Consider the following 25,297-nt stretch of genomic DNA (forward strand, 5'->3'; position numbering starts at 1 on the left):
AATAAGGAGATAGAAATTACTAGGGGAATAAAAAGAGAACATTTTCATACTAATTTGTTGAATACATAATCAAATGGCTCAAAATTAAGGTAAAAAAGAATGACAGTGAAAATTAAGTCTCCTTCCTGTGTCCTTTTTACATAGTTCTATTCCTCAGAGTTATCAAATACTCTAGACTTAAGTCATTTCATATTTATTTATTTATTTATTTTACTGCCAATTCCAAGTATTCCAAGTTGTCAAAGCTGGTTATTGGGAAAAGTTTTCAATTAGCAATAATCATGCCTTGGATAAATCTCATTGGCTATGATACTACTGTTTTGCAAAGCTTCATTACATAGTCATATAAATTTATTTATAGAATAAAACTCCAGAAGTAGAGTTCTTGATTAAAGAGCTGTGTTTTTTATTAGAATAGTTATTTCACTAAATTTCCCTCTACAGAACTGTACATTTCATACTACCACCAGAGGGTATGAGAATGTCTATTTCCCCAAGGTTTGCCAAACAATAGCTTTATCAAACTTTTAGATTTTTGCCAATCTGATCAGTAAAATGGAACTTCAGTGATTTTTTTTTCCTTATTATCAGTGAGGCTGACAGTCTTTTTACATGAATATGGATGATTTATATTTCTTCAGTATTTGTGAACTCTTTGGTCATATTCTTTGCCCATTCTCAAAATAGATTATTTGTCTCTTTTTGTTCTGAAAAATCTTTATAAATTAGGATTAGCCTCTATTCTATGAGTTGCAAATTAATATACAATTTAAAAATGAAGCGTATGAGAAATTCTATAATATTGCATCATAATAGGCATATTCTTATTCTTACTATTTTTTTTTTTTTGATACCAGGGATTGAACTCAGGGGCACTTAACTTTCATTTTAGAATGAACGAAATATATTATGCCTTTCCCCTTCTTGACTACATAAACATATAGCATAAAAATACTGCTTTCAAATATGATGTCATTGGCTACTTTATCATGACAAGATCTAAAGGTATTCTAGTGACATAATAATGGATAATGATGATAATAAACTATTTTTGACTATTCCAAGTTCTATATACTAGATTAAGCTCTTTGCATATATCATCTCATTTAATCTGCCACAAAACCTTATATGAGGACTAAGAACTCACAGTATGAAAAAGGCATCAATCGCTTGCAAATTAAATCAAAATTAGATTAATTTTTCATAAAAATCCCAATGGGATTTTTTAATGATGAAAGACTGGGGGTGAAGCCCAGTGGTATAGCACTTGCCTAACATGCATGAGGCTCTGGGTTCAATACCCAGCACTGCAAGCTCCCCTCTGTGTGAGAGAGAGAGAGAGAGAGATTGATTTGTTATGGCACTTAGATTAAGTGTGGGGCTGGGGATTAAGCCCAGTTGGTAGAATGCTTGCCTCAAATGCATAAGGCCACGGGTTCAATCCCCAGCACCACACACAAAGTCAGGTGTGGTGGTATGCACCTGTAGTCACCAGGCTGAGGCAAGAAGATGGCAGGTGTTTGAGAGTTTGAGGACAGCCTAGGCAATATAGTAGAACCCCATTTCAAAAGAAAAAAAAACGCTAAAAAACTCTTTTTAACATATATTTAGACAAACATATTAAATGGGTCCAAGGGTAAAAAAAAAAAAAGACATGGCAATTGTGAAGATAAAGAATAAATCATGTGGGAGGGGGCTTGCCTTACTAGATATTCAGTAAGCAGATTTTGGTAAAGTCACAGTCATTTAAACTCTATTCTATCTCTACTATACAGTAAGACTAAAGTATAGAGCTGAGGGGTCAAATCAGGTGTTATGAACTCCAAAGTCAATGCTTTTAAATTTTGTAATGTGCCTATTTACACACTGGGGTTTTTTTTCCTAATTTTTTTTTTCATTGAATCACCCTCATGAAAGCATACAGACTAAAAACAAACCAAAGTTAATTGTCATAGAGAAAACTACAACCCTGACCACTTCAACACTGTGTTCACTACCAAGGAGTTAATAAAGCACAGATTTGGGCAAATTTATACCACACCAATCCCTAAAAACATCAAATTATAACTTTATGTTTGTGTACCAAATCGATGTTGCACCTATATACCTTTGTAATCAAAAGGCTCAGAAGTGACTAACAGTTTTAAGCAGCTGGTAATGTCAAGTAAATTTTGGATATAATTTTATAATGCTATAAAAGCTTAAAATTCCAACTAACATAATAAGGCAAATATACTTTCTTTTAAAGATAAAAACATCACTTCACATAACAACCTAAAGCAAAATGGCCTTCCTTGACTATATCTTGAATTTTTTTAAGAACAAACATTTCTGGAACAACTGGAGAGATCTGAATACAGTCTCCATATTCCATATAACATAGCAATATTAAAGTTGGGAGTTATAAGAATGGTATTTTATTTATGTAATATATGTTATTTATGTAATATTTATTTTATTGGTTCTTTTTAGTTACATACGACAGTAGAATCCATTTGATATAATTATGTAAGCATGGAATATATCTTATTCTAATAATTAGGACTCTAGTCTTGTGGATGTACATAATGGTGAAATTCACTGTGGTGTATTCATACATAAGCATATGTAAGTTATGTCAGATTCATTCCATTGTCTTTCCTTTTCCTATCCCTCCTCCCTTCCCTTCATTCCCCTTGTCTAATTCACTGAAATTCTATTCTTCCCCTCCCCCCCTTATTGTGGGTTAGCATCCACATATCAGAGAAAACAATCAACCTCTGGTTTGGGGAGACTGGCTTATTTCACTTAGCATGATAGTTTCCAGATCCATCCATTTACTGGCAAATGTCATGAAGTCATTCTTCTTTATGGCTGAGTAATACTCCATTGTATATACACATCACATTTTCTTTATCCATTTGTTGAAGGGCACCTAGGTTGGCTCCATAGCTTAGCTATTGGGAATTGTGCTGTTATAAACATTGATGTGCCAGTGTCACTGTAATATGGTGATTTTAAATCCTTTGAATATATACCAAGGAGTGGGATAACAGGTTCAAATGGTGATTCCATTCCTAGTTTTTTGAGGAATCTCCATACTGCTCTCCAGAGTGGTTGCACCAATCTGCAGTGCCACCAATAATGTATGAATGTACCATATCCCCCCATACTCGCTGACATTTATTGTTACTTGTACTCTTGATAAATGCCATTCTGACTGGAGTGAAATGAAATCTCAGTGTAGTTTTAATTTGCATTTCTCTAATTGCTGGAGATGTTGGGCATTTTTTCATATATTTGTTGACCATTCATATTTCTTCTTTTGAGAAGCGTCCGTTTAGTTTCTTTGCCCATTTGTAATAAAGTACCTTATTCTTAGGTGATATTGCTGATGCATTTGAGGTGAAGTATCATGATGTCTAAAACTTTCAAATGTTTTTTAAAGGATATAATTATGTAAAGTTATTTTTTAAGTGTGCCAAAATACTATCAATTGTGAAATATAGGTAAAGGGTTTATAAATGTCCATTGTATCATACTCTCAACTTTTTTCTAGATTTAAGTTTTTAAAATAAAATGCTAGGAGAATATTACACTTTAGTAATAGCAACAAGAAATAAAATTTCTGCCACACACCATTATCTTATCTTATGCAGTTTAAAATTCATCTATTATTTTACCATTCTTTAATAATATATTAAAAAAAAAAACTCCACACAACTCTTTTAATAATGAAAGCAGAGGCACTCCTACCGGAAAACATGTTTCCTTTGATAAAACATCACCAGAAACACTTGTAGCCACAGGATCTTGCTTCTTTGTTTCTCTGTCACCCAGCAAAACAGCAATGGTCTCAGCCAGAGCTTCATTCACAAAATGGCTAATCATGTCCGAATTCACAGGAACCCCCGCATCAACAAAGAGCTGGAGAGCACCATAGCTTGTTCCTTCCACTAAAAAAATTAAAAAAACTTTTGGAATAAGTGGCCAAGACACCACTTATAATCCAAAACTTAATTCCTAAAAGATTTTAGAGATGCATATATATTATGAGGAAGGGAGAAGAAGGTGAAAATACAAACACACCTACTTACCAGGAAAGAAAGCAAGACAATAACTTAATGAAAATCTTCTCTCAATAAACCAAGAAGGGAAGGAAAACATATAGGTGAAAACCTAGTTATACTCTTCCCTGCCACTGCAGAATTTAATGATAAAAAGGACTTGCATTCTTATTAAATGTCCTCATCTGAAAACAAACTAACATTTCCAATTTTGACCAAAGCAAAAGGATATAATAAGTATGAGGCGAATTTTCCTTCATCTAGTTTCAGATATACCAGTTATCAACATTACAGGCTGGGGCTCCTCAAAAGTCTACAGCAGTTTAGGTACTTATTAGATGTTCTGTAGATATATTAATTTTCCAATGGGTTTTACTTTTCATTTACATGAATGTATACAAAATTAAGTAAAGCTTTTCGAGACTTTACTGACCATGAAGTGGTATTTCTAAACAGTGTAAATACATGAATGATGATCTGTACAACCCAAAGGAGATGTGCTCTCTCCAAAGAGTATTCTTTCAGTAGTACAACAATGACAGAAACCTATGGGATTATTTACAGATGTCTTAGGATCACTTGCTGAGGGTAAAAAATAAAAATTTATAGTTTCCATAAGCCAGGGCTATTTTTATATCAATAATCCAAAATTCATATTCAACAAAATCTCCCTTTTAATTTCTATAATCATCTGTTTGTTTGTTTGTTTTTTTGGCATGACCAAGAATCATAATATCTATGTCATAAAGCCAAAAAAGTCCTCCCTAGACACTGGCAAAAAAAAAAAAAAAAAAAAAAGCAAATAAACACAGTTTTATAAAAAAAAGAGAACAGGATATAAATACCAAATTTGGAAATCTTAAAGATTTTCATCCAGAGGCTGAGGTTGTGGCTCAGTGGTATAGTGCCTGCCTAGCATGTGTGAGGCACTGGGTTCGATCCTTAGCACCACATAAAATAATAAATAAAGATATTGTGTCTATCTACAACTAAAAAAGAAAAGAAAAAAATTTTATCCAGGGAAATATCAATTTTCTTGTAACTTTGTTAATCATTTTTTTCTTTCTTTAAAAAAATTAAATGATAAGAGAAAATCTGGGATACAGCAGTGTGGGGGACAGATGCGAGCTATATTAAATAGGAAGTAGTAACCAAATGCAACAATAAAGAGTATGAAACTGAGATGCAGGTTTTGGCTGAGTCCCTGGGGCTGAGGAAAAGCAAAGAAAAGAGAATGAAACAAACAGTAACCACAAGGCTTTGAAAATTGGGTGCTGGGAAAAAATCTGTGTAATCATTAACAGAAATAGAGAACAAAGAACAAGTCTAGGTAGAAAAATTACATGTACTTTGGATATGCCAAATTTGGGATGCCAATGGAGCATCAAGTAGAATATCCATCAATAGGCAGAACTCTTAAGTTTACAGCCTAAATGCATGGCTTAAGAGTCATCAAATGACACAGGACAATGAAAGAGGAAACTGGAAAAATAGAAAAGGGGCAGGCATACAAACTACTCAAGTAGCAGAAAATAAATGAAGAAATGAAGTTCTTAAAGCTAAAAAGATAACAATGGCATAAAGTTGTTATGCTAAAACCCAGGGAACATTTTAAGGATTAGAAGCAGGCAACAGTGACCAGGCTAGAGCCATCTACTAGAATAAGGATTTGAAAGGGAGCAGCATCTTTGATAACTAAATGCCTGTGAAAATTTTAAGAAATTTCTTAAAGGAGACTCCAGGAAACCAACCCATCAGGACTGAAGAGAAGGTGGACAATGAGAGAGTAAATGCAGACTCTAAGGATAGGATTTGGTCAGTTGAAGATCAGTCTATAAAAGGAGAACAGAAGGTTATTCTGAGACTGAAAAGAAGAAAGACAGTACAGGTAATAATACATAGAAATGTAAAATTTTAAAAAGCAACAAAGTTGGAAAATACTTCCCAGTTTCAAAACTTATTAAATTACAATAATCAAGTATATGATATTGGTAAAAGACGTGTAGATTCATGAAAGTTCACAAATGGATCTAGACATATAGCCAATTAATTTTCAACAAAGGTATTAAGGTAATTCAATAGCAAAAGGAAAAACTTTGCAACAAAGAGTGCTACAACTGCTCAGTGGTAGTGTTTGCCTAGTATACATGAGGCCCTGGGTTCCATTCTCAGCACAACAAAAACAACAAAAAAAGCTGGGGATGTTGCTCAGTGGTAGACCACTTGCTTAGTATGCAAGAAGCCCTGTGTTCACATCCCAGCACCCCAGCCCCTGAGTAAAAAAAAAAAAAAATACTAAGGAACTAAATGTAATCTAAAACCATATACCTTCTGGAAGAAAACAAAAAAACACCTTAATGATTTTTACTTAGACAAAGATTTATTAAGTAGTGTGTCCCCCAAAAGCCACAAACTACAAAAGAAATATTGATAAATTAGTCTTCATCAAAATAAACCATTTGTCTTCAAAAGATAATGTTGAGAAAACAAAAAGGCAAGGTATAAATTAGAAGGACATATTTGCAAAACACATAAACAATAATGAACTTGTATTTGGCTGGGTGTGGTGGCATATACCTATAATCCCACAACTCAAGAAGCTGAGATAGTATTGCAAGTTCAAGGCTGGCCTCAGAAACTTAGCAAGACCTTGTCTCAAAATAAAAAGGGCTGGAGATGTTGCTTGGTGGTAAAGCACCTCTGGATTCAATTCCCAGTACCAAAAACAAAAACAAATGGTTTGCATCTAGAATGAAAAACATTATAACCCAATAATATGTATGAAGGCACAAACCCCAATTTAAAAATGAGCAAAAAGATTTAAAATAAGCCAGGTGCAATAGCATACACCTATAATCCCAGGGACTCAGAAGGCTGAAGCAGGAGGATCACAAGTTCAAAGCCAGCCTCAACAATTTAGTAAGGCCTTAGGTAACATTGCAAAACCCTGTCTCAAAATAAAATATTAAAAGAACTGGGGATGTGGCTTCGGTGGTTAAGCATTCCTGGGTCCAATCCCCAGTACCCACCCCCTGCAAAAAAAAAAAAAAAAAAGATTTGATATATATTTCACCAAAGTAAATATGAAGATGAAAATCTACAAAACATCATTAATCATTATTAGTAATTATACTACTCAGTCACTAGTATAATTAGGGAAATGTAAATTTAAAAAAACACAATGACATATCTCCACATATGTACAATGGCTAAAATAAAAACACTGATATATACCAGATACTATTGAAATTGTGGAAGAATTGAAACTTTTGTACATTGCTGTTATAATACAAAATAGTACATCTGCTTTAGAAAATATTTAGCAGCTTATTTACATTTATTTAACATGTGACCAAGAAAATTAAAAAATTGTCTACACAATATTTGTCAGCAAATATTCATAACAGCTTTATTTATAATAGCCCCAAATTAAAAACTATAAATATCAATCAACTGGTAAGTGTATTAACAAATTTTGGTATATCCATAGAGTATAATACTACTACATGAAATAGTGTAAGTGGTACTGGGGATTGAATCAAAAGCATATTCGGCATAAGCCAAATAAAACAAGTCAGCAAACAAAAACCTATATACTGTATGATTTATATATATGAAAGTCCAGATAAGATAAAAATAGTGATAGAAAGCAGCTCTGTAGTTGTTTGTGACGACCAGGCATAGGTGGGGGATAGAAATTTTCTGCAAAGTGGCATTAAGGATCTAGAAAGGTAGCACATTCTTGAAACCCCAGCTACTCAGGAGACTGAAGCAGGAGGATCACAAGTTTGGGCAATTCAGCAAGATCCTGTCCCAAAATAAAATTTTTAAAAATTGACTGGCGATGTAACTCAGTGATTAAACATCCCCAGCTTGAATTCTCAGCATCAGGAAGGTGAAGCAGGAGGCAGCAGCATTAAGGGAACTTTGGAAGATATCAAAAAGGCCTTTCTACAGCATGACTGTGTGGCTAATGCACAGCTGCATACATGTGTCAACACCTGTCTAATTGTACACTGAGAATTGTTGAAATTTAAGGCTTTCAAAAAAACTGATGGACAAGTGTTAGGAGAGGAAGGGAAATAGAGAAGAGAAAGAGGAAGAGAAGAAAAATATGGAAGAGGAAAAGGAGGAGAAGAAGGAGGTTAAGAAGGAGAAGAATGGTATGGGATTCCTCACAGAAAGAGGCTCATTAAACCATTCAGTGAATACTTAAAAATTTAAGTTATTTAAATAGGTTAGGTTAGGAGAAATAACTTAAATCCTGAGTAATTTACAGTCTAGTGAATGAGAAAGATAAGTAAAACAACCATAATATAATCTATTAAATACTATAATAAAAAATAATATAAAGTACTCTGGGAGAATAACAGAGTTTGGGGGTGGAAGGAAAGGGGTAGTTTAATAATCTGAGTGCTGCAATATGAAATAAGGGAATGAGGGAGAACTGACCTCCCCTAGAGTACTAGACAGGAACTAAGAAGTAAGATCTGAAGTAAGACCTCATCTTTTTTGGGGGGTTGTGGATGGAGCTCAGTTGTTAAGTGCTTGCCTAGCATGCCTAAGACCCTGGGTTTGATACTCAGTACCACAAAAAACCACCACCAACAACAACAAAATCTTAGCTTTTGTCAGCCAAATGACCTCTGGGATATATAAATTACAATGAACTAAAAGATTCCGTCTTTAATAATAACAACAAAAAATTCCATTTCACTTACCAATGTCAGAGGTCATTGGTTCACTTGCCTCACTGACTGAAACACTGGCATTAAGTCTGGCCTGCTGCTGGATTGGATAGAGCTCAGAGATAATCCTTGACATTATTTCTTGTTCTACCCTGGAAGGTGGGGAGATACAAATTAAGGATTTCTAAATTTGATTGAAATATATAAAATGTTACACATATCAACCTTAAAAATAACCTTTACCCAGGGGCACAAATATTATATGTAAAAGCAGTCATTTGAAAGTTACACCTGAAATAAGAAAAAAATGTGCCTTCAAACAAGATAAAACACATGAAACAGAATCTCCTTATGGGAGAGTATTCAGATAGTCAAAGAAATCAAATTAAAATCTTTCATGTTAGCCAGGCATGGTGGCCCACGCCAACAGTCCAGGAGGCTCAAACAGGAGGATTGCAAGTTCAAAGACAACCCCAGCAACTTAGCAAGGCCCTAAGCAACTTAGAGAGAAAGACCCTGTCTGAAAATTAAAAAAAATAAAAAAGGCTAACAGAACCCCTAAATTGAAGATTTGCCTAATGATTGTTGAGCACATTGCATACCTAGGTTTGATTTCCACTCTGAGAATACACATATAAAACTGTATCAGATCAAAATTAGAGAAAAATATCCATCTGCCCTTTCCATTGACTGTAATGAAGAGTAGTTTTCCTCTTAAAAAGGAAAGAAAAGGTTTTTTCCAAAGTCATTTTCGAAAGAAGAAGAAGGGAAAGGAAAGGGGAAAAGAATAGAAAACCTCTGTTAGTACATTTCTTTAGAGTAGCTAACAAACTTCTTAGAAAATATTATTAAGACAGGCATGGTGGCTCATGCCTGAACCCCAGCTGCTCAGTAGGCTGAAACAGGAGGATTGCAAGTTCAAAGCCAGCCTCAGCAAAAGTGAGGCACTAAGCAACATAGTGAGACCCTGTCTCTAAATAAAATACAAAATAGGGCTGGGGATGTGGCTTAGTGGTCCAGTGCCCCTGAGTTCAATCCCTAGTACCCTCCCCATAAAAAATTTATTATTATACAAATGACAGACATTTGTAGTAGAAAGTATATAAAAGCTTTTAAAAATTTATAATGTTCACTTAATAATTCTAGATTCAGGAATAAACACAATTAACAATTTGGTATATACATTTTGAACTTCTGTTCTATGCACACTTATTTTTGAATAAGGTCTTATGATCTGGGGTTCCATTGTAAGTATCATTTATACACCAGCAAATTATTAGTATCTTTCAATGTCCCTCCACAGTCTTCTAAACCTAAGTTTAATAACTCTATTAATATCCAGTTGCTTTATTTTACTCCATAAATTTCTTAAGGTTTTACACAATATAATAAGAATTCACTTCATATTTACATGTAATAACAGTATTACTAGTTACTGTTGTAAATATGTGATAAACTTAAAACAGTGACTTCTTTCTAATGCTAGGTGTTATATGGCCTGGTAGCAAATCCTTAATTATTTCCTTAGGCTAAGTTTCTGAAAGTGAGTCACTAGATAAAAGAACATGTACATTTTAAAGGTTTAATTACTCAGAAAAGCCTCTTGCCACAGCAAAAGTATAAAATTCAAGGACCAAAATAATACCTCTAACAGTTAGTTATGCCTTTAGCATTACATCAATTAGCAAAGGAAAAGTTTAATAAACAAAAAGAGACAAGGAAGATTTTTTGACTAAAATTTAATACTTCCCATTTATATGTACTACTATCTATTCATACTGAAATCATTGTAAACGCACCACTGAATTAAGCTATTTTCCAATGTTTCTTTTCTCTCAATTACTTTATCCAGAATTTCAGTAGTGGGCTGAAAAGTAGAAACAACTGGTGGAAATGGAGGACCATTATACTTTGTAGAAGCAACTTGAACACTTCTGTTAAATTCTAGTAATGGTTCAGAGCTTTCTGGGATTTCATCACATTTTTCTTCTTCCTGGTAAGAATAAAAACAAAATTATCATGTTCACGTATCTGCATATGAACATTTACTGAGTGCCACGTATAGACAGGGAACTTACCTGGGTGAATTAACTCGCATTTCTAATGTGGGAGCACATTATTATAACATATCAATCATATGTATCACTTTGCAGAAAATTTATTACAAAATTATGTGTCTCTAAAACCCAGTTTGGGCGGGGGGTGGGGGGAGACAAAGAAAAAGAAAAAAACAAAATAAAAAAATCCAATGTTCATTCCTACAGTCAAAAAAAAAAAACTAGAAAACTTGATTATTACTACATAAAACATTTAACAGTTCCTTGTAGAAATTTAAATATTGAATTTACTGTCATAAAAAAACTGATGCTTCCAATTATCACTGTTCCCTCTTGTAAAAATTACAATTTAAATATGCAGTTAGAGGACTGGGGTTGTAGCTCAGTGGTAAAACATTTGCCTTTCACAGGTGAGGATCTGGGTTTAATCCTCAGCACCACATAAAAATAAATAAATAAAGGTATTGTGTCCATCTACAACTAAAAATATTTATAAATAAATAAATATGCAGTAAGATCACCTTATACATTATTCATATCATCATGATCAAAAGAGTTATTTTTGGAATTTTTAAACTGATTATGATGAAAAATGTCACACATCTTTAAAAAAATAAAATAGTTCCCACATACTATTTGTTATAAATAAATAATAAGAATCACATTTATCTATTCTCAGTTTCAACAGCTCTCAACTCATGGCCAACTCTGTGTAATCTAAACTAACCTCCCACCCGTTTCCCCCTTCACGTGTTATTTTGAAGCAATTACAGACATATGAAGTACACAGCTAATAAGTGGTAGAGATAGGGCAGGAACCCTTGTCTTTGAACTCTAAATCCCTTGCTAGTTCTACTGTTTCTTTCATTAGGCATGAGGAATATGAAAATAAATAGGGTTCTTGTCTCCAAAACATTTATATGGTGCTCAGATAAGAAGACATACCTGTGAGCAAAAAGCATTAATAGAACACATACCTCTGCATATTTTAAAGTAGGCTTTCATTTTTTGATTAATAGCACTAGTCTCAGCTCTGAAAGAAACATAAAAAATATCTTCCCTAAAATCCAATGACATATAATATTCAAGTAGTTTCTTTGATCTATCATCCTTTTTTCCATCTTTTATATTTTACTTCCTCCTACTTTTTCCCTACTTCTGTTCCTTTATTTCTATAACTCTGCCTGCATATGGGATTTTCCCTCGAATTTTAAACTATTCACAACTTTTTTTCTCAGTATAAACTATCAGGTGACCTTTTCGAAATCAAGAGATAAATGTCATAAAATAAAAAAAGGACTGGTTCAAAAGAGGGAAACCAAAAGCAATGGAAAGAAAAAAGAAAAGTAAAAAGCAAACAAGACAAGATGTAGGTTAGAAACAGCAGATAATCATAAAATTTCATTGAGGCAGAAAGGTACTACAGATAAAAACAACATTGTATTATGGAATAACAACTTGATAATTTTTTAAAAGAAAAATAAAGGTGAACAACTTGAAGTAAAAGTAAAAGTTAGTTTCTCAAAGCACTGCAACATAATATTGATAGTCAAAATATATTCAACCACTTGGAAAATACTGGTAGACATACAATTGTTCATGGTTTCTAACCTTTGTTACCTGTATAACATCGATTACTTCATCAAAGTTACTTCCTGGAAACTTCTCATCTTCTTCATCTACCTTCATAAATTGTGGAGTCTAAGAAAGCATTTAAAAAAAGTTTTTGTTGTGTTCAACTTTTTAAATCTTATATGTAATTTATATTTCCACATGTAGCATAAATTTGCAATTACATGGCCCTGTTTTTTATTTAATATTCTGTTCTCAATTTATTCAATTAGAAAATGAAATCAAGCTAGTCCCAAGCAATTAGGTTATCATTTCAAAGCAATAAAAAATTAAATATCAGTTTTAACATTTAAAGAACTCCATCAAGGAGCTGGGGTTGTAGCTCAGCTATGTAGAGTGCTCACCTAGCATGTATGAGGCCCTGGGTTCAATCCTCAGCACCACATAAAAATAAATAATAAAATAAAATAAAGATATGTAAAAAAAAAAAAGGACTCCATTAACAAATGCTATTAAGTCAATTGATCAAAATGTTATGATTATGATTTCTCTCATAGTTAAGATAAAGAAGAATGTTTATATGTATATAATTATACACAAACACAAACTCACAAAAAGATACAGAATCAAGTAATTTTTTTTTTACATAAACAGTCATTTCACAAATTTAGTTTCCAAGCCTTGCTATGCAAAGGCTAGTCACTAAAAACTGCAATAGCCTCTTGCTGAGAACAGAATGATAAACATTTCAAAAAGTTTTTTATTTGTCATATATGTTTCAATAAAATTCTAGTGAAAAAAATTACTAGTAAAAATTAAAATTAGGTATAAATTTCATTTAGAGTCAGTTCTATTATTTGTAACTATGAGAGATCATTGGTGTTTCTCCTCTCTTTAAAACTACCCCCAAATGACCAAATTTGCTCACAACAGAGCAAGACTAAAATAAAACCAGGACCATCTACAGTGCTATTTTTCTGTGTAGTAAAGGCATAACTTAATTATTCAGAAGCGAATACATACTAGATTGCATATTTTTGTATCATGACAACATGATGACAATGTAACATCCTAAACTATGAACTCCAATTGTCACTAGATAATTCATATTAAGGAAATCTATAATTTCCCGTAAATCAAAGATTCTTTACCAAAGAGAAATTCTTTATTTAAATGAGAGTCTCACAAGTTATCAAGTTATTACTTTCTGAATACTTACAAATGTAAGGATCTAGTAGACCAATGGTATAGAATAGAAGACACAGAGACTAACCATAAATATACAACTATTTTATATTAGATAAAGGTGCCAAAAGCATTCACTGGAGAAAGGATAGCATCTTCAACAAAGTGCTGGGAAAACTGGAAATCCATATGCAACAAAATGAAACTGAATCCCTATCTTGCACCATGCACAAAAGTTAACTCAAAATGGATCAAGGATCTAGGGATTAAACCAGAGACTCTGCGTCTAATAGAAGAAAAAGTAGGCCCTAATCTCCATCATATGGGGCTAGGCCCCAACCTCCTTAATAAGGCACCTATAGCACAAGAATTAAAACCAAGAATCAACAAATGGGATGGATTCAAATTAAAAAGTTTTTTCTCAGCAAAAGAAATAATACATGAGGTGAATAGGAAGCCTACATCCTGGGGACAAATTTTTACCCCTCACACATCAGATAGAGCTCTAATCTCTAGGGTATATAAAGAGCTCAACAAGACAAGCACCCAAAAAAAACAAATAATCCAATCAATAAATGGGCCAAGGACCTGAACAGACACTTCTCAGAAGAGGATATATAATCAATCAACAAATATATGAAAAAATGCTCATCATCTCTAGCAATCAGAGAAATGCAAATCAAAACCACCCTAAGATACCATCTCACTCCAGTAAGAGTGGCAGCCATTATGAAGACAAACAACAAGTGCTGGCGAGGATGCAGGGGAAAAAGGTACACTCATACACTACTGGTGGGACTGCAAATTGGTGCAGCCAATTTGGAAAGCAGTATGGAGATTCCTTGGAAAACTGGGAATGGAATCACCATTTGACCCAGCTATTCCTCTTCTCATACTATACCCAAAGGACCTAAAAACAGCATATTACAGGGACACAGCCACATCAATGTTTATAGCAGCACAATTCACAATAGCTAAACTGTGGAGCCAACCTAGATGTCCTTCAGTAGATGAATGGATTTAAAAAATGTGGCATTTATATACAATGGAATATTACTCAGCAATAAAAAAGAATAAGATCATGGCATTTGCAGGGAAATGGATGGCATTAGAGAAGATTATGCTAAGTGAAGTTAGCCAATCCCCAAAAAATAAATGCTGAATGTCTTCTCTGATATAAGGGGGGAGGGGTATCTCAAAATGGGGTTGGGAGGGAGAGCAAGGGAGGAAGATTACCTCTAGATAGGGAATAGGGGTGGGAGGGAAAGGGAAGGAGAAGGGGAATAGCATAGATAGTGAAAGGAGACCCTCATATACAAAATACATGTATGAAGATGTGAATTTGGTGTCAACATACCTTATACATAATCAGAGTTATGATAAATTATGATATAATGGTGTATTAAGAATTGTAATGCAAAAATAAATAAATAATTTTTTTTAAGATGTTATAGTACGGATTATTACTTTCTGAATACTTACAAACGTAAAGATCTAAAACAAATTTTCTTTCAAGTTCATAAACAATTTGAGATTTATTCTGAATCTTTTCTTCAAAAAAATCTATTTATAATAGATTATGATTATGATAGAATGCTTTTGCATGGAATAAAACCTACGCTCAAGACATTACTCAAAACAGTGATAGAATTCTGAAATATACCTGAATCCAAGTCTGCAGCTGAGGAAGAGAGGCTTCTTTGGGACTTGACAGAGATGAACCACCGTCAACACTACCATTTGAAATGCTGTCAATGTCTACACTGGGTAATACCTAAAACAGAACACAACATCTAATTTTCCGCATCATTCTGACTCAAATATTTGTCAAAAAGCTAGATAGAAAATGTGCCCTCTAAATTTTTATTGTAAAGTCAATGGCTAACAAACTTTTTAAATTATGAAAGCTTATTTTATAAAACATAAAAAGTAAAGGAGGAAACAGAAAATTCTATCTTAAGCCAACTCCATTTCACTACTATATTCTTTGTCCTTTTATATTTACCTATTTTATATTTATCTATAGATTCATATATAGATATATCCATAGGTAAATCTAAAACAGTTTTCATTTCTGATTTTTCACTATTAGATCATAAACACCTTATCATGGCCTCTGTATGGACTTTATATTTTTATATTTTAATTTCTCAACAAATATAAATACCTTAATTATTTTAATTACATTCCTATTGATAAACATTTAGGGTATTTCCAACTTTTCCATGATTATACAAAAAATCACCACAAAAAAACTTATACACACACACACACACACACACACACACACACAGGCTTTTCTTCCTAAACTTTGCTACCAGATTAATAACTTCTTGGGCCTCAGGACATAAATATTTCAGATTCTTAGTAATTACTGGCAAATGCAATCAAAACAATCTCTATTTACATAATCCAAATTTAATTAATCCCAAGTTTTATCCAACTTTCAACAAAAGTTAGATAATAAGATTGCTTATTTGGTAACAGGGGATCAAGGGCACTTAACAACTGAGCCGCATCCCCAGCCCTTTTTCGCGTGTTTTTTTGTTTTTTTTTTTTTTTGTGTGTGTGTGTGTGTGTGTATTTCACAACTTGAACAGAAACATTGCATTATACTCTCCTAGGAGTTGGGTGGGTTGTGCACACCTCTGAGGCAGAAGCTTAGGGGTCCATCCTCATATTTATTTATTCATTGATGCCTGGAAGACTTTGAACTCAACCTGTCACTCATCCTTACCATAGTGAGACCTGGCTGGTGGCTGGGCCAGAGAGTGTGCTGGTGGGAGCACTGCTTCCAGCTGCTCTGCTGAGGGCAGGAGCTGGTCCTGTGACACACAGACTTGGTGCTGCTGTTGGTAGGGGTGGCAGACAGAGGGCCAGGGTCCTCATCCCCTCTGGAGGGGACTGGGCAACAGTGGAAGTCACATGTCACTTTCTGAGTAACCCCACCTCTGTACCCTACCACTCATCCCCAACCCTTTTTATTTTTAATTTAGAGACAGGACCTCACTAGGTTCCTTACAGCCTCCTGGCTACATTGCTGAGGCTGGCTTCAAACCTGCGATCTTCCTGCGTCAGCCTTCCAATCACTGGGATTATAAGTGGGCACCACGATGCCCAGCTTAGTAATAGTTAAGTGTATTATTATTTTATTTTGCATTATCTTGGCTATTAGCAAAATTTAATTTCCTTGATGATTAGCTGTATTTTCTCCTTTATAGACTCTTATTCATGGCCTTTGAATATTTCAGGATTTAGACCTATATGTTTTCCAATTGATTTATAAAGGTCTTTATATTTTTGAATTAATTATTCACTACTATTTTCTTTTCATGTTTTCACTGTATGTTGTTTTCCTTTTTATTTTTTATTTAGATTTTTTAAAAAATATAAAACCTTTAGATTTTACAGATTCAAATCTAATTTTCTATCATATCTAGGGGTTTTTTTTTCCCTCATATCTAGCTATACTTAGTTTCAGCTTTGTAAAAATTCTGATTTTTTATATTATGTAATTAAACTTTAGCTGTCTGGTTATTCAGAACTCAATTGCTAGTTGCAATAGGAATTCAAACTCTAAAATTGAGTTAAGTCAATTATAAGTGCATTGCTTTAGTCACATGAATTCTATTTCCCTCTGATTAATGAAGTCTCTATCACATTACATTATTTTTAAATACCCAAGGCTAATTTTGAAGTCTTGTTATATTGAATCAGTACTCAAACATTTAACTTTTCTAAACCCTTTATTGTTTCAGATATCCAAAGGATGATCCTATGGTTCAAGAAAAAAATCCTGAGTATTTTTTTAAATTAGAATTTCACTAAAATTATATATTAAATTGAAGAGAATCAATAACTTGAATATAAAAATAAGTTCTATCTAGCAAGGAGTGGTAGCAAACACCTAAAATCCCAGTGATTCAGGAGGTTGAAGTAGAGGACCTTAATTTTGATGCCAGCCTGGGCAATTTAGGGAGAACCTGTCTCAAAACAAAATAAGAAGGGCTCGGGAAGGGTAGGGCATTTGCAAGCCATGCATGAGACTCTGGATTTGATCCCAAGCACTCTGAGGAAAAAAAGGGTTGGGGATATAGTTTAGTGATAGAGTGCTTACCTAGCATGTATGAGGCCCTGAGTTCCATCCCTGGTGCCACAAAAAGAAAGTTATATTTACATTCATTCAACTTTTCTTATATATTTGCATAAAGTTTGAAGTATTATATAAATCTCAACATTTTTTTAAAATTAATTATAATATACTACTCAATTGTTCCCTCCAGATACTGTCAAGTCACCTATCAAGTCATTGGCCTAAAAGTAGTTTAAATCATACACAACAAGGATGGGGACATCATATTAACATCACAGTTTTAAAGAATGAAGGAGCCATGATGAAAGCAAAGTTTTCATGAAGTATTATAATGGATTATAAGTACATATTAAGCCAAAGATTTTGCCTTAAAATTTTCTGCTCATGTACTGTGGCATACCTGTACAGAAAGTTGAGGAGGATCTTTTTTTTCTGACTTCATTTCCACAACTGCTATGTTGGGTTTCTTTATCCCAGTTTCTGCTTTTCGAAATGATGGAGGAATAGAAGTTGTCACAGTTATAGGGTGTGGCTTGTTTGCCATTACTCCAGTAGGCCTCATGGAATCACTATTACTTTGGGTTTGTCCTAAGAAGTTTAGGGGAAAAAACTAAAGTCAATTGTTTCAAAAAATAAAGAAACAACCCACTGTCTGGATTTTATGGCTGTTTTCTTGCACAAAAGGAAAGCACTCCTCTCCCTCTATCATCACCACTGTCTAAATGCCATGTCATCCTTTTAGCAGTGAGGATACTTATTAGCATTAACCACTTTAGATGTACTATTTAATTTAATTCTCAAAACAAAGTCTGCTAGGCACTAATATTACCACTAATATTATCACATATTGCCCCAAATTTCTCAGCTTTCCTTTCAAAATCCCACTTGTTTTCTACATTTCTAAGTTAAGAGAGAGTATGATATACTCATTAAAAGCACAAACTCTGAAGTAGAATGCTTGGATTTGAATCCTAGCTCCACTCTACCTGTATAGTCTTTGACAAATTACTACTTAGCCCCTTTGTACCTAGGTTTTTTACCTATAAAACTGGTGTATTACACCAAGTGCTCTATTTGTTGTGTTAAATGAGTGAACATATATAAAGGGCTTAAGCTTTAAAAATGTTAGCTATTATTATACTAGAAGGCATGTTTAAACACACATTAGCTGTCAAGTTGACATGTCATTAACCATAACATCAAAAATAATGGGAATACAGCTCAACGTTAGAGCACTTGCCTAGCATACACAAGACCCTGAGGTTCAATGTCCAGCACCATAAAAAATAAATAACTCATATTAAAAATTTCATATTTAAATCATCCATCAAAATTAAGACAAAATGGCAATGGTACCAAAAGGGAAAAAAAGCTAATTAGATTTGAACAGCAAAAATTATTTGTTCAATTTTAAAATGATGACCAGAAACCTCAAATAAGTAAATAACAACTATCAGCTTATAATACATAATTACATGACTTCTACTTATCCCAGCCTAGTACAAAAGTACATAAAAGTGTTTTAAAGTACTTTAAAAACATAACAAAATTAACAAGTCAATCAGGTTTCCTAATTCTTGAATTATTATGAATGTCAATGACATATGTAGACATATTATAAAGTTTCACTTCATCTATGACATGTACTATCAAATGTCAAAAGAATAAAAAAAGTTTCCTGTGAGTGAAATTATGGCAGGAATCCCTTATTTCAGATTGCTATTATATAGCAGAAGATACTGAGGCCCTCTCCACATCTAAAAACAACACATACAGTGACTATAGTTTCAATAACAGTTCTGATTAAGAAATTAAAATTCACTTACATATTTTGTTGATTCTTACCTAAAAGAATTGCCATAGGAATTAGATGACCTTCCAGTGTACCTGAAAGAGTAGGCATTTCTCTGCTTGGGCTGAAAAAATATTGCTGATCACCATGAGGTGGTGTAGTAATGGGATGTCGTATCTTAGAATCCATCTTCATAGATTTTGTTGCATAAAAGTCAGTTTGTGTTCTTATTGATTTTACTTTAGTGCCTATAATAATCAACAGTAGATATTTAAAAATATTACTTGGGGATGGGGTTGTGGCTCAGTGGTAGAGTGCTTGCCTCAACTGTGTGAAGCACTGGGTTCAATTCTCAGCACTGAATATAAATAAATGAATAAAATAAAGGTCCGTCAACACTAAAAAATATTTTAAAAAATAAAAATAAAAAAATAAAAATATTACTTAAATATCTATTATCTAAACATTTGGAAATAAGTAACTCTTCTTTACAGAAATATTTCAATCCACTTAATAAGGAGTTACAGCATTAATATGTTAATAAGTGTTGGGCATTGTTCCATACACAGAGAATCTGAAGGTGATAAACCAATTGTACTCACAGAGCTTACAGTGTAGTAAGGAAAACAATAAATAAAAAATGTTATGCTATGAAGAACAGTAAGGTGGGGCAAGAGAATAGGAAGGACAGGAGACAGCTCTTGGATAGGATGGCCAGTAGACCTCTCTGAGGAGATAACATCTAAGGCAGAGTGGAAGGGACTAAGAGGGAGCCCCATGAGTGTCTGAAGGAAAAGCTCTCCAGTGAGAGGAGTAGCTGGCAGCAAAGCCTCAGAATGACCATGTGTTCACAGGCTCACTCAATTCTACATTAAAAGGATTACTGAAAAAGTTACTTTTGGAATGGGCACAGTGGTGCATGCTTGTAATCCCAGTGGCTTGGGAAGCTGAGGCAGGAGGATCATGAGTTCAAAGGCAGCCTTAGCAACTTAGTGAGGCCTTGTCTCAAAATGAATTAAAAATGGGCTGGGGAGGTGGCTCAGTGGTTGAATCTCCATGAGTTCAATCCCTGGTACCCCCCCATTTCATATTTTTGATATGAAAGTATTTTAAAATCTCAAGCTATTTTTTGAGAAGGCTTTCAAAATTCCAAATATAATATATTTTTATTTTACTTATTTTTTTTTTATAATTTAATAGTAAGTCTCCAATAAATAATAGAAAACATTAGGGTTCGGGTAACATAAGCTATATATTTACTAAAATAATACCAGTATAATTTGTAAATAACCTCATATCATAAAAGATAACTTAGAAAAAAAAAAAGAACTAAAGTAGTTGTCACAGCTCCAAATTCTAGAAAGAAAAGGAAATGGGTTGGTACTCACTAATTATCACATATTGTCAAAATAGCTTATTGATTGCTAAAGTAAAGCTGAAAAAATTTAAAATGTAACACAGTCAACAGTCAATACTTAACTAAGTTATATTTAAGGGTACCAGTGAAATGGTTGTTGTGAGTCAAAATGTGGAGTGATACATGAGCATGGTTTTATTTGTGAACAAAAGAGTCAAAAACATTTTCACCCTTGCTTCTTAAGGTTCTCTGAGAACAAATAAAACTTCAACGGGGCCTATAAATACTACACAATAATAAACAGCTATGGGGGCTGATCTTTCCATTCATAAAAACATGATGGACCAAGGTCTTCAAGGAAATGCCTACTTTTCCTAGATTATAATTTGGACTGTCAAGACTCATTATCCCCTAAATAAAAATTTTATGATGCCTTGAGGCTGGTGCTGTGGCCTAGCACATTCGAGGCGCTGGGTTTGATACTCAGCACCACATAAAAATAAGTAAATAAAATAAAGGTATTGTGTCCAACTACAACTAAAAAAAAAAAATTAAATTAAAATTTTATGATGCCTTATCTGAAAATATCATCTACTACTACATTTCTTCCCACTTATTCCTATCTTCTGCATCTTTTAAGTTCTCATCCATTTCTTCCCAAATCTCTAGAAAGAATTATTTTTCTATCCCTAAGCATTATATAATTTGAACTATATTTATAAGAAACAAAAAGCAAGCAAAAGGAAATGACATATTAAACTGATACCATAAAAAAAAAAAGATTAAAAAAATGAGGGCTCCTTACCTTTAACTCGTTCTATTACTTTTGGTCTCTGCGGTTTGGACTTAGGAGATGGAGAATTAAATCTGAGATATGGTCCTTTTTTAAGAGTGCTGCGATGACCCTGATAAACAGGTTTTCCATATATTTGTAACATATAATCATCATCTTGTATCACTGTGGTTGATTTTAAATGCCCCTTTGAATATAAAATTATTAAAGTCACTAGAAAAAAGTAGACATCAAACACCTCATTTTTCCAGAGCCTCCTTTTGTTAGCTCAAGCCCTATAATAAGAATACAGGTCAGAAAAATCCTGTATTTTAAATAGCTCTTAAACTCTGGATGAAATTTTCAAATGTACGTTTAAAAAGCACAAAATTAAATACACATTTCATCTACCTAAGAAACACAAAAATTCTTACATAACTAATATATCTTCAGCACCAAAAATAAATGTTTAAATACATTTTACATATTTGTTATATTCAATATATATACCAGTACAATAACATACAACAAACCTAGTCTTCATACATCCCTGACCCCACTTTCAACCACATCTAAATGCCACAGAAAGGCAGCATTTATCCAACATTTACTAAGTGGCAAGAACAAGATGCTTTGCTGATCTGCCCAACAAACTACATTTGACTTTAAGAAGATTAAAGCCTATTAGAGCACACACAAAAATTCCCACTACAACATCTATTACCATGACTTGTACTCACCAAGCACCAAAAGTAAATTTAAAAACAAACCACACAAACACAAAGATGAAACACACTTTTGATATCATCTGGTTTTGGAGCTAGATGATCTCTAGGTAAACCTGCCATGACTTTAATGCTAAGATTCTAAGTATGAGATCTGAAAAGCTGGGTGTGGTTGCATGGGCCTGTAGTCCCAGCTACTCAGAAGCCAAGGAAGGACAACTTGAGCTCAGGAGTCTGGTGTCAGTATAGGTAACACAGCAAGACCTACCTTTTAAAAAATATTTAAAAAGTAAGTATGACATCTCAAAAGGAAGAAACAACAAGCAGATTTTGTATAACACCTTCCACTGTATGAATTCAAAACCTTAAATGTCGATAGTGTAAAGATAGTTTACACTTGTATGGTGCTTTGTATTTTAAAAACATCTTCATGTTTAATTCATTATTTGTAAATTCTTTATATATATCTTAAAGGAAATAATTATAATGCAGCATTTATGTCACAAAACCAGATTAGGATCTTACTTCTTTTCTTTCTTTCTGTACACCTGAAACAGGCATGCTCCTCCTCATAGGTGGACTTCTAAAATGTTCCTCTATTTGTTTTTGAGAATGCTGTCTTGGAATTATAGGCCTGTTCACAGTTTTGTCTTTTGTGTTGGTTTTAGTATCTTTACTCATATTCTGAGCTTTCTTGGTCCTTTGATTCTTAAGATCAGATCTCTTTTTTTCATAATCTTTTCTTGCCAATTCATCCTAAGGTAAACAAAATTAAAATTACTTAAACCTACAAAAATAGTAATGCTCTCACACCAGAAATTGTTTGCTGTTATATAGTTTACCAGTTTAAAATGATTTTAAAAGAAAGAATACTGGCTTACACATGAATAAAAAAAAATCTCTGGAAGAATAAACAAAAAATTAAAATGACTAGTATTTTATGGAGCAAGGGGAATGTGATATAGATGAGATATAGGGATAGAAGGGTAAATTTTCATTACAAACTTCATTCTTTCTTTTGTACTGGGGATTGAACCTAGGGGTGCTTTACTAATAAATTGCATCCACATCCCTTTGTATTTTTTATTTTGAGACAGGGTCTTGCTAAGTTGCTTAGGGCCTCACTAAGTTGCTGAGGCTACTCTCCAACTTGTGATCCTTCTGCTCAGTTCTCCCAAGTCACTGGGAATACAGGAGTGTGCCACTGCACCAATCAACTTTATTCTTTTTGATGTTTAAACCATAGGAATTTAGTAAATTTAATTTATAATAAAACTAAGATAAATATTTTGCACAGAATTCATAGCAATAGAGGAATATATATTGTCAGTTGGCTACAAAGCCAGAACTAGATTCTGAATCTTTCAACTTTTTTCTGAGGCATCATATAAATATAATGTAAATATAAACTCTTCATAACTATATTAGAGATATATACTTCAACATAAGAAAGTTTAAAAATGTATTTCCACGTTTATTGCTCTAAAAACGGACTGACGCTTTACCTTCTTACCACTATAGGTAAGCACGTAAGTACTTCTTACAGTCAGGAAAAAACCACCTTGCCCTCCAAGATAAAAACATAACAAAACAAACAAAAACCCCCAGAATATTCTGTCTTGTTCTGCTCTTTCTAAACATATAAAACTTAAATAATTTCCTATTACTGGCCCCCAATAAAAATGACTTCCAGACTTTTCAATGCTGACCCTAAAGATATACCATGCCCTCTGTGGATATGAGAAGGTACTGATTTTCTATCTGGAAGTGACTTCTGTACACTTAGTCATCTTGGAAATTGAAAAAACTGTCCCTTTTAAGTAACTTTGCTATTTTTATGATAGTGAGCCAATGCTTCTAAATATGCTGTCTTGAAAACATCTTTGCAAATATAAATCTTTTCTAAAAGCTTTTGCTAAATTTTTTATCAAGTTACTCATATTTACTGACCAACAATTTTCCAGATAAGAGTCACAATATAATTTTTAAGATAAAACATTTGTTAAATAAAACTATCCCTGACTGGGGCTGTAGCTCAGTGGTAGGAGTGCTTTCCTAGCATGCATGAGGCACTGGGTTCAATCTTCAGCACCATATAAAAATAAACAAATAAAATAAAGACATTCTGTCCATCTACAACTACAAAAAAAAAATTTTAAATAAAATAAAAAAACAAAATTATCACTTCTAAGTAAATACAGTGATAAAGGGAAATAAAGAATTTTCAGTGAACTCAGATGTAAAGAATATATTGAGAACAAGTATTATAAACTAGAATTAATGCTACATTCTGAAAATTCAACTTAATTTTAAATTTTACCAAAACATACCTGAATTTCTGCCGAAATAGTTTTAATCCACTCATCTACTATCTTTTTGATCCTAATTTTCTCTGATATCTCTCTAAAAAAGAGAAAAAGAAATTTTCTTAAATTAATACTTAATACCCTGAGAACAGGACCTAAATCAAATATCATTCTTAACTAGTTCTAAATCTACTGTGTAACTCTATCTCTTTCATCTGAGAAGGAAAAACTAATGGTATTTAGTTTTCATTAAATGTTTGAAGGACAAATGTTTGAAAAGAAGTAAAGAAGATGTGTTCCAATGATAGAGGGAAAATTTCCATCAATAAAAAGGATTACTGGATCCAAGATGGCGGGCTAGAGGGTGGATGCATTCTGTGTCACTCAGTGACCTGGGATTCAAGTAATGGCAATACTGTTTCTCTGCTAGTTATTAGAGGACTCCCAGCTGCTCTCCCACGCAGGAATCACAGCCACCACTCCCACACAGGAAACCTGGGGGCCACGTGCAGGACCTCCAGCTGCCAGTCCTGTGGGGACCCCCATCTACCTACATGGGACTCCTCCAGTCACTTCTACCTTGGGACACTGCAACCACTGCCATAGTCCCCTACACACTGTAGCCTGCACCTGGGTATACCGGACAGGGTCTGGAGACGGCTGCCAGCTACAACACTGCACTCTACAGAGCTGCATCTCTGAAC

At 33.5% G+C, this 25,297-nt stretch overlaps 1 protein-coding gene and 1 pseudogene across 12 annotated transcripts in view; both read right to left on the reverse strand.

The window, feature by feature from the left end:
- The window catches only part of Kiaa0586 (KIAA0586 ortholog), a 183,569-nt gene that overhangs the window by 117,444 nt on the left and 40,828 nt on the right, over positions 1-25,297 (reverse strand). For 9 of the 12 annotated variants that reach the window (XM_076850421.2, XM_076850413.2, XM_076850418.2 and 6 more), the window contains 10 exons: positions 24,618-24,690; positions 22,813-23,043; positions 21,596-21,770; positions 19,487-19,681; positions 18,042-18,229; positions 15,212-15,322; positions 12,403-12,492; positions 10,534-10,727; positions 8,768-8,886; positions 3,736-3,935 (listed from right to left, as the gene is read on the reverse strand). In XM_076850421.2, the coding sequence (XP_076706536.2) occupies positions 3,736-3,935; positions 8,768-8,886; positions 10,534-10,727; positions 12,403-12,492; positions 15,212-15,322; positions 18,042-18,229; positions 19,487-19,681; positions 21,596-21,770; positions 22,813-23,043; positions 24,618-24,690 (1,576 nt within the window). The remainder of the gene's footprint in view (positions 1-3,735; positions 3,936-8,767; positions 8,887-10,533; positions 10,728-12,402; positions 12,493-15,211; positions 15,323-18,041; positions 18,230-19,486; positions 19,682-21,595; positions 21,771-22,812; positions 23,044-24,617; positions 24,691-25,297) is intronic. The other 3 variants (XM_076850419.2, XM_076850416.2, XM_076850414.2) reach the window with 1 other exon arrangement.
- Positions 210-330, reverse strand: LOC143396232 (U4 spliceosomal RNA; annotated as a pseudogene).

This window comes from Callospermophilus lateralis, chromosome 3, assembly GCF_048772815.1.
Source record: "Callospermophilus lateralis isolate mCalLat2 chromosome 3, mCalLat2.hap1, whole genome shotgun sequence".
Taxonomy (NCBI): domain Eukaryota; kingdom Metazoa; phylum Chordata; class Mammalia; order Rodentia; family Sciuridae; genus Callospermophilus; species Callospermophilus lateralis.